The sequence below is a fragment of the Zophobas morio genome, unplaced genomic scaffold, assembly GCF_036711695.1.
Source record: "Zophobas morio isolate AGI-343-1 ecotype UQ-CSIRO unplaced genomic scaffold, CSIRO_AGI_Zmor_V1 ptg000023l, whole genome shotgun sequence".
Lineage (NCBI taxonomy): Eukaryota > Metazoa > Arthropoda > Insecta > Coleoptera > Tenebrionidae > Zophobas > Zophobas morio.
Window position 1 is genome coordinate 7,743,109 of NW_026972128.1, and position 16,486 is coordinate 7,759,594.

The 16,486-nt window shown below is 31.6% G+C and overlaps 1 protein-coding gene across 1 annotated transcript in view; it reads left to right on the forward strand.

The window, feature by feature from the left end:
• The window catches only part of Flz (filzig), a 42,417-nt gene extending 30,068 nt beyond the window's left edge, over positions 1 to 12,349 (forward strand). Inside the window, exons 3-5 of the mRNA XM_064062842.1 lie at positions 5,167 to 5,538; positions 11,838 to 12,073; positions 12,124 to 12,349. Coding sequence (XP_063918912.1) covers positions 5,167 to 5,538; positions 11,838 to 12,073; positions 12,124 to 12,297 — 782 coding nt within the window. The 3' untranslated portion in view covers positions 12,298 to 12,349. The remainder of the gene's footprint in view (positions 1 to 5,166; positions 5,539 to 11,837; positions 12,074 to 12,123) is intronic.
• The last annotated feature ends 4,137 nt before the right edge of the window (positions 12,350 to 16,486 follow it).

Genomic DNA, 16,486 nt, shown 5'->3' on the forward strand with positions numbered 1-16,486 from the left:
ATTGAACAGAATTATACTTTGTTTATGTATTCAGACCTTGTGATATTGTTAAATTAATAATAACACTGTCGTTTGAAACAACTCAAGTCATTAACCAAAATACTACGTATACTAGGTAATTAATTTCGAAAACAGTTAAAATAATGAAAAAAATAAGTAGAACAGAAGACAGGACAACACACAAACTTGAACGCTTGATTTATTGAACGAGTGTCGTTATTTATGATTCTTTAAAAAAGAGGACATTTATTTCAGAACAAAGCAAGATAAAAAACACAAAAAATACAAAATATTTATAAATGTTTATTCGCCAAGTTGTGTAGCATAAATTTGATATTCGACAATTTTGTGAGTAACTGTCAACAAATTTGGTTGTCATTTCTTAAACAGTATATCACAAATAATTTTCTAAGTGGCAAAAACAACATAAAATCTTTTCAAGTTCTTTCCAAAGGGGCACAATTATCTACAGTTCTATGAGGTTTATTAAAATGTGCACAAAAAAAACTTGTAATAAATATCGATAATGGCACAACTGTGACTGTCTGAACAATAAATTTCATATTTATTATCAGAATCTAGACTTCAAGAAAAATTAGTAATGTGTTTGTAGGTGTTTTATTTTTAGATTTTGTAACTACTTTTTTCGCTTGTTTTTTTTTCGTTTTATTATTCAAAATTCTACATTCACCATATGTTCTCTCTGAGTCGCTACTATAACTAAAAAATGTTGACCACATTCTAATTTTGTCAACGTCATTTATTAGAGTATTCGAAATTTGACCTGATCCATTTTTTTTTTTTAAGTGGCAAATGATTATTTTCATACTTTGCTCACTTGTCTTAGAATATAAAAATCCAGATTTACCTTTTCTGTCTTCTTCGAAATTTAAAGGGTACTTTACAAGGTCATGTTTCATAACGATATTCAGTAAAGCTGGAGTTAAAATATTTTTATTAAAATATTCACATTCTTAAAAAAATGCATTTGGAAGGTTTAACATAAAAAAAGACATTTGGGGCGCCCAAGAAGGTTTCACATTTTTAAAAAGATAGTTGGGACCCCTGAGAATGTTTCGCATTTTTAAAAAGGAGAGTTGGGATTTCCGAGAATGTTTCACATAAAAAAAAAAGACATTTGGGGCGCCCAAGAAGGTTTCACATTTTTAAAAAAGATAGTTGGGACCCCTGAGAAGATTTCGCGCTTTTAAAAAAGACAGTTGGGAGCCCCGAAAAGGTGTCATCTTCTAAAATAAATATTTGGCGCTCCCGAGAAGGTTTTACATTTTTAAAAAGGACAGTTGGGACCCCCGAGCAGGTGTTACATTTTTAAAAGAGACAGTTGGGACCCCCGAGGAATTTTCACATTCTTAAAAGAAGCGCCATTTGGCGCCCGGAGAAACTTTTACATTTTTAAAAAAGACAGTTGGGATCTTGAGAATGTTTCACATTCTAAAAAAATCATTTGAGGCGCCCGACGCGACACGGTTTCACATTTTTAAAAAAGTCAGTTGGGACCACCGAGAAAGTTTCATCTTCTAAAAAAACATTTGGTGCCCCCTAGAAGATTTTACATTTTTTAAAAATGCATTTGGGGGCCCCAAGAAGGTTTTACATTTTTAAAAAAGACAGTTGGGACCCGCGAGAAGGTTTCACATTCTTAAAAAATGACATTTGGCGCTCCCGAGAAGGGTTTACATTTTTAAAAGAGACAGTTGGGACCCCCGAGAAATTTTCACATGCTTAAAAGAATACATTTGGCGCCCCGGAGAAGCTTTTACATTTTTAAAAAACACAGTTGGGATCTTGAGAATGTTTCACATTCTACAAAAATCATTTTAGGTGCCCGAGAAGGTTTCACATTCTAAAAAAATCATTTAAGGCGCCCGAGAAGGTTTCACATTTTTAAAAAAGTCAGTTGGGACCACCCAGAAAGTTTCATCTTCTAAAAAACATTTGGCGGCCCCGAGAAGATTTTACATTTGTAAAAAATACATTTGGGGCCCCCAAGAAGGGTTTACATTTTTAAAAAAGACAGTTGGGACCCCCGAGAAGGTTTCACATACTTTAAAAATGATATTTGGCGCTACCGAGAAGGTTTTACATTTTTAAAAGAGACAGTTGGGACCCCCGAGAAATTTTCACATTCTTAAAAAAATACATTTGGTGCCCCGGAGAAGCTTTTACATTTAAAAAAAAAAAACAGTTGGGATCTTGAGAATGTTTCACATTCTACAAAAATGATTTTAGGTGCCCGAGAAGGTTTCACATTCTAAAAAAATGATTTGAGGCGCCCGAGAAGGTTTCACATTTTTAAAAAAGTCAGTTGGGATCACCCAGAAAGTTTCATGTTCTAACAAAACATTTGGCGGCCCCGAGAAGATTTTACATTTTTAAAAAATACATTTGGGGCCCCCAAGAAGGTTTTACATTTTTAAAAAAGACAGTTGGGACCCCCGAGAAGGTTTCACGTACTTTAAAAATGACATTTGGCGCTACCGAAAGGTTTTACATTTTTAAAAGAGACAGTTGGGACCCCCGAGAAATTTTCACATTCTTAAAAGAATACATTTGGTGCCCCGGAGAAGTTTTTACATTTTTAAAAAACACGGTTGGGATCTTGAGAATATTTCACATTCTACAAAAATCATTTTAGGTGCCCGAGAAGGTTTCACATTCTAAAAAAATCATTTGAGGCGCCCGAGAAGGTTTCACATTTTTAAAAAAGTCAGTTAGGACCACCCAGAAAGTTTCATCTTCTAAAAAAACATTTGGCGGCCCCGAGAAGATTTTACATTTTTAAAAAATACATTTGGGGCCCCCAAGAAGGTTTTACATTTTTAAAAAAGACAGTTGGGACCCCTGAGAAGGTTTCACATACTTTAAAAATGACATTTGGCACCACCAAGAAGCTTTTACATTTTTAAAAAACACAGTTGGGATCTTGAGAATGTTTCACATTTAAAAAAAAGACATTTGGGGCCCCCGAGAAGATTTTACATTTTTAAAAAAGACAGTTGGGAACACCGAGAAAGTTTCATCTTCTAAAAAAAAATTTGGCGCCCCCGAGAAGATTTTACATTTTTAAAAAAGACAACTGGGACCTCCGAAAAGATTTCACTGACATTCTTAAAAAAATACATTTGGGTCCCCCGAGGTTTTACATTTTTAAAAAAATAGTGTTGGGAGTTAGGACCCCCTATTTCGGATATTCAAAATTTTCAATGTTGTGTTTTTATCGAAATGCGCTCTTTTAATAAATTGACTTTATTACAGAAGTGTCGACAAAACAAATCAATATTTATCAATTTTCATTATTATCCTCCAGAATATGGTTACTAAGAGCTTTCTCAACTTATTAATTTGGATAACTTAATTTGAATTATGTACATATACCTATTTTATTTTCGAAATTTAATTAATCTCCAACTGACCTAGAAAATGTTCAAAGTTTCAATCCTGGAAAAAAACATCACAGCTTCGCAGTAACGACTTTAAACTATAAAATGATAATAATAATAAAAAAAATAATATATTCATTACATAAATACAAAGTTAGTTACAAACCAGGTAATTAAATTATTTTATTTATTTAGCTCGTAAGTAAATGTTAACACAGTAATAGTACGTGTACATTTTCACCATAATAAAAAGTTCATAGATACATTTGGGTGTGATCACTGAACAATATAAAGCAGCAAAAGTTACAGTTAACTGTGACTAAACGATGGGAAACAAAGCAAGTGTTTAAGTAAGCGTCTAATTTAATTACTTAAATTTGCATCACTTTAACCTTTAACATGAGTGTCGGCTGTGGTTGACAAAGCTCATTTGGAAGATAAACCGCCAGAATTTTAAAGCGCTTTTCCACAAATCTAAACCCCGTTTAAATAATTTTAATGTGCGTTGTTCTGTTTCTGCTCCCCAGCTCATCCCTGTTGACCTATATACCTATTCAACAAAGTAATCGTAACTATGCTGTACAAGAAAAATTGAGTCTATTCGCATGTTGCTATCATTTACTAAGGGCTCATTTTTCTTTCATTTTTATAGCTAAGAGTTAAAGTTGAAAGAGCAACAAGCTTTTACACTAAGTGCAACTATGAATAAAACATTTCATTTCCACTAAATTATACTTCTACTCGTTTAGTGCACATGACGTAAAGTTGCACGTCGGATAATGTGCTCGCTACATAATAAAAGTAGGATAATTACAAATTAAACTATTAATTATTCACAGATAAAACTTCAAACAGAAGACGAGTCAAACCCTTCAGGAGACGACATCGGCAATAGAGAAGATGAAGTCTTCCCCTATTCCTTATCTATTGTGATATAAGAAAGGGCAATTCCTGCTTAATTGTTATTTGTGTTTGTTTGTTATAGCTTATTCGAACCCAAGAGGACTCACGTAATGGTGATTGGTTGCTTTTTTTTTAGTAAAGGATCCACAAAAGTGACGCTTTCGCACTGATTACTGTTCTATTTATATTTAAATTCATATATGAGTCGGTTCGTATCAAATCGGTCACTAGAAATTTCAGGAAAGTTTCATAAAGCTTCGCGGCCGGTCCAACTCAAGGATGTTTGACTATATTAACTATTTTAAAAGTATTTCGACTGTCAAATTGTGTGCCATTTATTTTACTTAGCTTTTAAAAAATATTTGGTAGTAAAAAAAAATGCATATTATGTCGTTTCTCTAGTCGCAAAAAATTTAGTCTGATGTAAAAATTTAACACAAAAAATATCAGTGACATTTGTAAAGATCGATTTGACTCTAAACGACTCATGTTGTCACTAATTTGCGTTTCTTTGAAGATCCTGTATATTGTTTGTCAGACACGTTCTCTTGGGCTTGAATCACCTTCCTTCATGTACTTGTTGCCAATTTTTATTCTTAGGTAATTTTGTTTAGTTTGTATATTTAACTTATTATTACTATTTATTAACATATTATTGTACTGTTACGCGCAATGTGGGTAAAAGGTACCTGTGTTTTATATTTTTGCAATAAAGATGTCGCCCAACATGTGAGTTTTTACTCCACATTCTGCGATAAATTATATAATTACTATACAAGAACCTTGAAAACAAAACAAAATTACCCAAAAAAAGCATCACAATTGGCTACGAACCTGTATATTAACGATATAATTTTTCCAGAATGTGGCATAAGACCTTTGTACAAAACCGGAAGAATAGTCGGTGGTAAAGGGGCAACTTTCGGCGAGTTTCCTTGGCAAGTCCTCGTTCGTGAGTCGACATGGCTGGGCCTTTTCACAAAGAATAAGTGCGGCGGCGTGTTAATTAGCAATAAGTACGTAATGACGGCCGCCCATTGCCAGCCCGGATTTTTGGCCTCTCTGGTGGCCGTTTTCGGAGAGTTTGACATTTCCGGGGATTTCGAGACGAGGAGGCCCCTCACCAGGAACGTCAAACGAGTGATCGTCCACAGGAAGTACGATCCGGCCACGTTCGAGAACGACTTGGCCCTGCTAGAACTGGAATCTCCGGTCAAATTCGACGCACACATAAGTAAGTTTCATTTTTTTTTGTTTGCTCAGTGAACGGTATTTTTGCAAATTAAATCGAAAAGTAGGTAGACGGTCAATTATGATTCAGTTTGTGTGTGTGCTTGGGCGCGATCAGGCTACTTTCTATTATAATCATCGGCGGAACGGTTCGTTGATCCATTACAAAGACGCCGAATTTGTAGCTGAGAAAATTCCGATGAGTAATTAGGATCCGCTTCACATACGCATATTACACCTCATTCATAAAAAATTAGAACAAATACTCTGATTGATTCAGTCTTCCAGCTATTAATGGTATGAAAAGGGAATTTTGATTATTCTGTTGTGACAAGCTCTTTTAAGCGACAGTACAATTTATCTCCTCATTTTACGTTGAAAGTTTCCTGCCACGTTTATTGATTCCAGAACAGACCACAGTCGTAATAATTCAATATTTTAGGAGATCTGACAACTGTATTTCGCTTCCACGCAGGCGGTGTTGATAAAGAGTACAATAAATACCTCCTGGTGCACGAAGATGGACAAATAACGTTACCTAGAAAGTATACTTATGTTGTTTAGAAAATATGTAAATATGGCGTATATTTTATTTGAATCCCTACTTTGAGCAAGCAAAATGTGTGTCACATGGACTTATTTATTCTTCTCGCAGAAAACGACTCACAATAACGACAATAGAATATTGTAAAGTTTTCAAAACGTTCTTGTTCACACTGTGACACTGTTTGTTGTTTGCATTACACCTACTTAACTTTGGTCACTAGAACGTAGAACATCGTACAAAGTAACTTTAAAAATTTAAATGAATATAAGCAAAGTAACAAACCTTTGATTTCAAACAATTACTATTTTTTTCAATATTGTTATACTATTTGTTTAAAAGATACATTTTATTTAACACATACTTATTATACGTACAGTTGTTGGATGATATTCTCGACAGTTGACATTTGCAATAACTGTATAATATTATTATATTCAATTCATTAACCCAGAAAACTACAAGTTATCGCTTTCAACAATACATTCTAACTTACCAATGCAATGAGACCACAATTTTTTTGCTTGTCTATGATATCGGGTGTTCATTTGAAAAACTCATCAAGTTGGCTTTGATTTTTTTTGTAAACATTGTGAAGTATACCTGCAATAACCTCATTTTTTTTGTATAATTAACACTTTTCGAAAATTCTATTAAATGTCAGTCAGTTTTACACAACAGTATGGATAATAAAACACATATAGTTTTGAAAAATATTGCGAATATGGCGAAGTTGCGTAAAAATCCATGAAAATTCTAAAAAATTAATCTCGCAAACTGATTCGAAAAACATAGCGTGTTTATAGTCCCGGAACCATACTTTAGCAAGATTCGGTTTGAACGTTAATTTAAAAAAAAAAACTCAAAAAAAAAACTGAAACGGAAGTCAAAATCTGCACAAAAATTTAGGGAAATTTCGCAGTTGGTCAAAAGGTCAAAATTTTCATAAGATAGGAGTACTAAAAAATTGAGCTTTTTTAAAAGTTATCAAAATTCCACAAAAATTTTGAAATATAGATTTGGACCTCCTTATTCGAAAAATATAGCAGTATTATAAAAATATTCGGTTTGAAAATCTCTTTTTAATCCTAAACATTGTCATATTTCACTGGGGATTCTGGAAAAACAATAGTAGTTTTTGAAGAAATGAGGCCGAAAATAACTTTTCGAGTTCAAAATCTTTAGGTAATTTTCGAAAGTGAACGAAAAAAAATCGAAATTTTCATACTAAAAAAAATTAACTTGACAATGTTGTCTAGAAATTCACAAATAAATCAAGAATACATATCTCGACGTACATACTGCGTGTTTATGATCTTGGAGCAGGATTTCGAAAATATTCGGTTTGAAGTTCAGTTTTTGTTTTATCCTAAAATTTGCCACATTTTGTTAAGCAATTCTGGAAAAATAATTTTTCTTTTTCAAAAAATGAGATTGCAAATAAGTTCTGGCGGTCGAAATCTATAAAAAAAATCTCCTTCAGTAATTTTCGAATTGGTCGAAAAAAGGCTGAAAATTTCATATTTCTTGGAAAAAATTAGTTCAAAAATTGACAAAAAATTCTGGGATATAATTCTCAATTAGAGTGTTTATGGTACCGTAGCAAAATTTTAGAAATATTCGGTTTGAAAGCCAATTTTTTTCTATCATAAAAATTGACATGTTTCAGTGGTCAATTATGGAAAAATGGTAGGAATTATAGAAGAAATGGCGCGAAAATAAACTTTCAGAGGTCTAAATCTACAAAAACATCTCTTTGGATAATGTTGGAAGGAAAAAAGTTTGAAATTTTGATAAGGAATATTGTAGAATTGAACGTCTGAAAAGTTGTCCAAAATCGACAAAATATTTAGTTTCAAAGTATTTTTTTAGTCTTAAAAATTAGCACTTTTATTGGTCGATGCTGGAAAAATAGTAAAAGACCGAAAGTAACTTCTAGATATCGAAACCTGCACAAAATTTTTCTTTCGGTAATTTTCGTAGGTGGTTGAACAGAGGTCTACATTTTCATTAAGGTACTGAAAACTTGAGATTTTGAACAAATTGTCTAAAAAACTCCTAACATTATTCCAAGATCGCCTAATGAAATATGGAAATTTTTTGGGATGTTTTAAAAAAAATTACTTTTGGACCAAATATTTCGAAAAGCTTGCTCCAACAGGTCGAAATCTATATCCTGGAAATTTTGTGAATTTATAAAACAACCTTTCCAAAAGCTCCAATTTTTTGTACCCTTATAAAATTTACGACCACCTTCGAAAATCAGCTAAAGAGATTTTTTTTGTAAATTTTGACCTTGAGTTATTTTCAAGTTATTTTTCCCGAGACTAAGAGAAATTATCACCAATTTCCCCCGAAATCGAGGGGTCTTTTGGCAGACTATTTCCTGAAGAAAATTTCACCTCTTAGTCGAATTTTCATTCCTAAAACCAAATTTTTAAATAAAATTTAAACGCAAAATCACTCCTTCTCTGTAATTATATCACCATCACTACCTAGTAAAAAAGTGAGAAAATCTCAGTTTTTCGAAAATCTCTTTTTTGATTGGTTCATGCAGGAATTGTCGCTTTAGAACTTTGCTGTCATTGGTTTATGCAAGGAACTTATAGATCGATTCCCAAAAATGTTCGTTAAGTCGCTATGGATTTGCCAAAATATGAAAATTCTATCAATTCCATTGGCTGCAATTTTGTGAAAGAAATAGTTGACTCCATTTCGTCGAAAATTCGTATCAATTTTCTAGAATCTCCTGTCTGAATTATGCAAATTTCGAAGATTAAAAAAAAATACTTAAACACTCATATTTTTTGAATTTTTTGAAATCTATATCCTGGAATTTTTGTGTATTATGTGGCAAATTTTTCAAAAGCTCAATTTTTGAGTAACCCCATCTATAAAATGTTCCGACATTACCACTTTAAGAGATTTTTGATAGACTTCGACTTCCAGAAGACATTTTCGGATTCACTTGTTCAACAATGCCTTCCATTTTTCCAGAATCATCAGTTAAAATTAATTTTCGAATCAAATATTTCAAAAATTTTGCTCCGGAACCATAAACACCGTATATTTTTCGAATCAGCACATCGAGATGTTTCCTAGGATTTTTTGTGGATTTTTACGTACCTTTTCCGAAAAGCTCAAATTTTCAATACTGCCTCTGGAAAATTTCGATTTTTTTTCGATCACCTTCGAAAATTACCCAGAGAGATTTTTTGTAGATTTCGACTTCCGAAGGACATTTTCGGCTTCATTTCTTTAACAATTCCTGTCATTTTTCCAGCATCGCTCATTTGAATTATTATACAATTCTTAGGAATTAAAAAAAGTTATTTTCGAACCACATATTTTCAAAATTTTGCTCCGGTACGCTATATTTTTCGAATCAGTACATCGAGATCTGTTTCCTAGAGTTTTTGTGGATTTTTAAGTAGCCTTTCGAAAAAACTCAAATTTTCGAAACCACCTCTAGAAAATTTTGACGTTTTTTTGACCACCTTCGAAAATTACCCAAAGAAATTTGTTTGACTTAAAAAAAATACTTTCGAACCAAATATTTCGAAAATTTTGCTCCGGACCATAAATACGTTACATTTTTCTAATCAGCACGTCGAGATCTATTTCCTAGGAATTTTTCAATACTCCCCCTTTTAAAAATTTGGAACTTTTTTCGATCACCTTCAAAAATTATCCAGAGAGATTTTTTTGCAGATTTCAACCTCCAGAAGCCACACAAACAGATGTTGGGAAATATCTCGACGTGTTAATTCCACAAAGATAGCGAGTTTATTCTTGTACCAATATTTTCCAAATGTGAATTTAGACTTAAAACCAAATTTTTATAAAATTCCAAAAATAGCCATATTTCATTTCAACATTTTCGAAATATTCCGATCCAAATTAAAATTTTTATGATATCCTAAAAACGAACATCCTTCGTTTTGGCGATTCTGAAAAAATAGTTAAGTAATTTTCGAAAGTGCTTAAGAAAAGGTCAACATTTCAAAAAGGGCAAAGTTGCCTAAAAATTCATTTCTTCGAAAATTCCAACCCTTTTTTCAAACTTGCCAAAATGAAATATGACCATATTTTAGATAGTCAAAATATTAAATGTTATGACTAGTATTTAATACGCATCTATCGTATTTATACAGTGTGTAATTTTTATCTCAACTGCTTCAACGCTTAAGTCTTCGGAGCCGATTTTTTTAATCGAAATTCCCTCTCCTTATAAACAAGTTAGTTTTAACACAAGAATGGCTAGAAAATATGCTCAATATTTTCGTGTCAGCAATTTCTTTTGATTGATCATTCCAACTTAGAGACGTCTTTGAACCCGAAATTTGATGCACTTGACTACCAATTTGTTAATTTCTAATGATACCCTAGAAAGGCATAAATTTGAACAATAGATTACTACTCATCAAAATATTTCTTATGAATATTAAAACTCACTGAGGCACATATGAATATTAAAACTCACTGAGGCACACATGAGCCTTTGTTGCGATACATAGCGTCTTAGAAGAGAAAAAATGTACAAAGATAAGGCCACTTGAAACCTGTTAAAACTATTGACATTTACATCATATGCTTATCACTTGTGTATGCCAAAGCAGAATTGGGGCTAGGCGCAAACCCTGAGGGACACCAGAAGTTATTTGATAAGACTCAAAAACCGAATCCATTAGCTTTGACTGTTTTTACGTTTTCTAAATTTTGGAAAAACAACCAAATGCACACGGATTTATGATTATTTCTTACTGTTTTTAAAAACAGAAACAAGATGAACGTGTCCCGATTCATTAGGAAAAACACCATGTTAAATTAATAGTTGAAAAATTTGCCCGAGTTCCACACAAGATGACGGACAAGATTTAACAAATATTGGTGGAATTCCAACGGGTCCATATTTAGTAAGTCATCTCTACATATATAAATAAAGCTAAGGATATTTATAAACGTTATATGGTAATTAATTTTTCAAGAAATTAGAACCAAGCTAATAACCATAGGTTTTCTTAAGAATTGACACCATGTACTCGTATTTCTTCCGTTAAAAAAAAAGAAAACTGAATGACCAGTATTTAGCACATCTACTCGTACATCAATACAAGATTGTTTATAAAGTACGGAACTTGACACAGTTGCTGGAAATTACAACATTAAGGTAATTACTTCAATACGCTTCCAGCTACCTTTTAATGCAAAGTTTATGACTGGACTAATGAAAAAATATTCACCTTTTTGTTTCGTTATTCCAGTTATATTGGTCATATATAGTTCAGTTTATCCAATTTTCTGATAAGCTAGCAATTCTAATAAAACACATAAATGCAGCATATCCATAAAACAGTGACTCCACCTAAATTATTTGACGTTATTTGTTTCCGCGTGGGAGGTTTGTGAAGCCATTGCTTTACTTTGAACTAAATGGCAAATTTAAAGATAAAACTTTATGTCTACATGTACAAACAGCTGTATCATTCCCCAAAAGCAATTAATTGTGATATAATCATTACAATCGCTACTCCCACGTTTTAACACATTTCATAATAATTACGATATTGATCGAACACTAAAAATATACACAGCTGCATAGGTTTATCGACAAAATTCACCTACAATAAAATCAAATATGCCTGTGGCTATCTTCTAACAAGACGGAAAATTTTAAGTTATTTTTCTTTACAAGAGTATTTTTCTTGGTATTTTGTCTAAAAAATACCTCAGATGATTTCATTTATAATTTTTTTCAGTCCCGATCTGTCTACCTAGAGACAACGAAGATTTCACAGGGCGAATGGCAACCGTAACAGGATGGGGTCGCTTGAAATATGGAGGAGGCGTCCCTTCAGTTCTCCAAGAAGTGCAGGTTCCTATCATGGAAAATCACGTTTGCCAGGAAATGTTCCGCACGGCAGGACATTCAAAAGTTATCCTGGATTCGTTTTTGTGCGCCGGTTATGCTAACGGCCAAAAGGATTCTTGCGAAGTAAACTTGATCCTTTTTTCGTTATCTTTTATTGATTTGCCATTTTTCAGGGAGATTCAGGGGGGCCGTTGGTGCTGCAGCGGCCTGACGGAAGGTACCAATTAACTGGTACTGTGTCTCATGGTATAAAGTGCGCAGCACCCTATTTACCGGGAGTTTATATGAGAACGACGTTTTTCAAACCCTGGATCGTCGCTATTACAGGAATCGATACTAGTTATTAATTCGTTGAGAAGTGCCCATGTGATGAACTTTACCGTTATAGATAATATTGTCGTGTACTTTTTGTAATTATGTATTTATTTATTTAATTATTTAAGTAAAATAATAATTTATTTTAAATTAATATCAGTAATCAATTGTCCACCAAATAATGAACATAAAACACGATAATGAAGAACATAAATGCAGACGGTGTCTTAAAACTTAATAGTTCAATTAAATTCAAATTTCGTGACATGGATAGCATACAAAAAATGTTTACAACGTTTTGTCTTGTAAATAATGAAAAGGAAATTAATTTCCAGCTTCTGAGAAGCCGCGCTTAACAAAACCCCTCCAATTAATTTTATTTAACGAAAATAGGCAGTTCTCATCCATAAAGAGATTTTTGTATTAAGCAAACTCCGAACTGTTTAATTACTTCTGTAAACCAATTCTAAAACTTTGTTACCACTTTCCATCCCCAGTGCTAATTGGCACATAGATCCGAAGGTAGCGGAAATGACCTTCCATCATCTCCAGGAAATTTCAAACACATCATGAATTTCTAACAGCGATGGGCTACATGATATTACCCTAATAATAATGATTCTAGGCTAAACTAATTACTTAGCCGCATCAAATAGATGCTGTAAATAACAACAGCACAGGTTTGCTGACATTAAAATTAATTAATCACCCGCCCCCACGCAATTTTCAGCCTTTGATCAAGTATCACGGCAAATTTATTAATCGATACTGTTCTAAAGCTGGCAAGTGTCTGTCTTGTAAAAATTGGATTAATTTTTTAGGCGAGTTAAATCCGATGGATGAAATTAATTTACAAGGCACGTATTTACTATTCCTAAAATCGATAAAACCAATTTGGCGCCGTCCCTCATTGCGCTTTGTTATAGCTGACATTCTTCAGATATGTCATAATGGAATTAATTTGTTATTTCCACCTTTTGTTGTATTTTATAAGAAGTTTGTTACATTTTCAATAATTTTAGTAGTCATGACCAAAAGCATGATAATGTTTGTTAATATCAGGCACCAAAAGTTTTCTTTTATATTCAGCGCTATTTTATCATCTTGACGAATGCCTCCTTTCTTTTTCTGATAATATGCAGGCACAGAATACGAAAATGCAGGATTTTTTAACAACTTACTGAAATTTTCACATTAATTTAGATATTACAAAGCTTTTAAAAATCATTGTGCTACCTATCTGGAAAAATTTACAAGCTTTCTTAATTGACAAATGAAATGAAACTGACTACAAAGACAGACCGAAATGGTAAATTTGCACTTTCGTGGTCAAGTAGCTGTGAAAAACCCAATTTTCGTTCAGTTAGTTATTTACACAGAACTTCGCTCGCCCTTGCTGTAGCACTGTTGTGTGCAGATTACAACCACTGATAACTTATATAAATCACGTGAACAAGTTATCGAACAAACATAAGCATGTTGATTATAACATGTAAAGTGGAATTATAGCCATAGTGTTTCCAAATAAATATGTAAATGTTTCATAAGTAAACCACTACTAGGAAAATGAAACTATAATTTCATGTTATTATGTGAACATGAACCCTAATGGATACTCTGAAACCATTCGTCATGAGTTTTTCCAGAAAAAATTGAGTTCTCAAGCATATAATCCCTTTAATTAAACATGGTCTGATTTATTTTATTGATGTATTTTTATTTATTTTCGGTGGCTTATGTCATATTAAATTACATATTAAAATCAGTACCGCGATTGGAAGCATTTACTTTAAAGAAAGGGTAGAATAAACAGGGATCGAAGGTTATTTCGACAAGACTTCCCTCGCCTTTAAGTACAGTCCAACAAATCCCGTTTCTTCGAAAAATGAATAAATTTGATTTTGTGAACTGTTATTTATGATAAATTCTGTACATTAAAACAAATTTCAATAAGTATTACCAATAACAATGTTTTGACAACCTATATATATATTTTTTATGACACTAATATTTTTTAGAATTGTTTTAGAAAATTGTTTTTTTTTTTTTTTTCATTATACTCACTTAAGTTTAAGTAGACCAAAATTCCAATTTGCGATAAATTACTCATATTCCTTATTACCGAAATCAAAAATTATGACGACCACCAAAGGCACTGAGATAAGAATAACAATAATTTTTCAATATGAAAGGTAAAAATTTAATATGAAAGATAAAAAGTTTTATGTTTGACTCCACATTTTTGAAAAGGTGTTTTTATTATAGAAAAGACATGTTTCGAGAAGCCTCTGTTCTCATCTTCACTTCAGCCTGTTAAATCTAAATGGAAAATTAACAATAAAATAAGATAAAAATAAAATGTAAGGCAACCTTGCCACAAGAAAAAATGAAAAAAAAAAGAAAGAAATATTTTTTTCAAATAAGTTTTTACATTTATTTTTAAAATATTAGAAAAAAAAATGGAAGAAGGATATTTCGGCAGAATTTTCCTCGCCCTTGAAGTAAACCCCAATAAACCCCGCTCTTTGAAAGTTTTTTGCCTCTATAAAACAAAAAGTAGAAAAATGGAAAAACGGAAAATCGAAAGTTCGAAAAAATAGAACAATCTTACGGAAAGTCAAAAAATCAAAAATTGAAAAATATTAAAATTGGAAGCTCGAGAAATCATAAAAATTCGATAAGTAAAAAAAAATAAAAATTAAAAAACTGAAAAATGGAACAGACATTTTGATAAATCGAAATCTTAAAAAATGTACATTTATTTTTATTTATTTCAATAACAGGATAAGGTTAAATTGAAAAGTCTAATCTGAAGAATGTAAAAATTGAAATATCGAAAATAAAAAAAAAACAAAAATTGAAAATATGGAAAATCAAAAATATGATAAGTCAAAGAATTGAAAAATTGAAAAATCGAGAAATCGAAAAGGGTTTCCTTTTGAAAATTCGAAGAATAAAAATTCAAAAAAATCGAAAAGCAGAAGAATCGTAAAACCAAGAAATCGAAACAATAAAAAATGGAAACATCTAGAAATCGAAACATCAGAAGAGAAAAATCGAAACTTTGAAAAATCAAAGAACTGAAAGATCGAAATGGAAACAAAATGAAAATTCGATGTATGGATTATTCAAAAGGACGAAAATCCGAGACATCGGAAAAGGTAAAATTCAAATATCTAAAAATCTAAAATCAAAAACCTAAAAATCAAAAATTCTGAAATCGAGATATCGAAAAATCTAAAAATCGACATATATAAAAAACGAAATATGTATCAACAATCGAAAAATCGAAAATTATAAAATCCGAAAGTCGAAAAATGGAAAAATTAAAAAAATTCTAATATCAAAAAATGGATAATACGAAATGTGGAAAAATGGTAAACACAAAATTTCAAACATTAAAAATTTCAAAAATAGAAAAATCAAAAAACCGAGAAATCGATACATTGAAAGATTGACACATCGAGAATCGAAAGATCAAAAGAGAAAAATTCAACATTTGAAAATTCAAAGAACTGAAAAATTGAAAATTCGAGAAATCGAAAAGTAAACAAAATGAAAATTCGATTAATCTAACATCATAACGAAAATCCGAGAAATCGGAAAACCTAAATATCAAAAATCTAAAATTCGAAAATCATAAACTGAATAATCAAAAATTCGAAAATCGAGATTTCGAAAAATCGAAAAATCCAAGAATCGACATAGAAAAAACGAATATCGAAAGTCGAAAAATAAAAAATTCTAAAATCGAAAACTCGAAAAATTGAAAAATTGAAAAATCGAGACATCAAATTTTTAAAAATTCGGTTATCGAAAAATCGAAAACTCCAAATATAAAAAAATCGAAAATTCGAAATTTCGAAGATTAAAACTTTGAAAATCGAAAAGCCGAAGAATCGTAAAACCGAGAAATCGAAATATTGAAAAATTGAAACATCCAGAAATCGAAACATCAAAAGAGAAAAATAAAAAATTTGAAAAATCAAAGAAGTGAAAAATTGAAAAATTGAGAAATCGGAAAAAAAACTAAATAATAATTCGATGAATCAAATATTCGAAATAACCTAAAATTCCAAAACCTAAAAATCGAAAATCGAAAAACCGAAATATCGAAAGTCAAGAAATCGAAAATTGAAAAATCGAGATATCGAAATTAAGAAAATTCTAATATCGAAAAATGGATAACACGAAATGTGAAAAAATGGAAAACCCGAAATT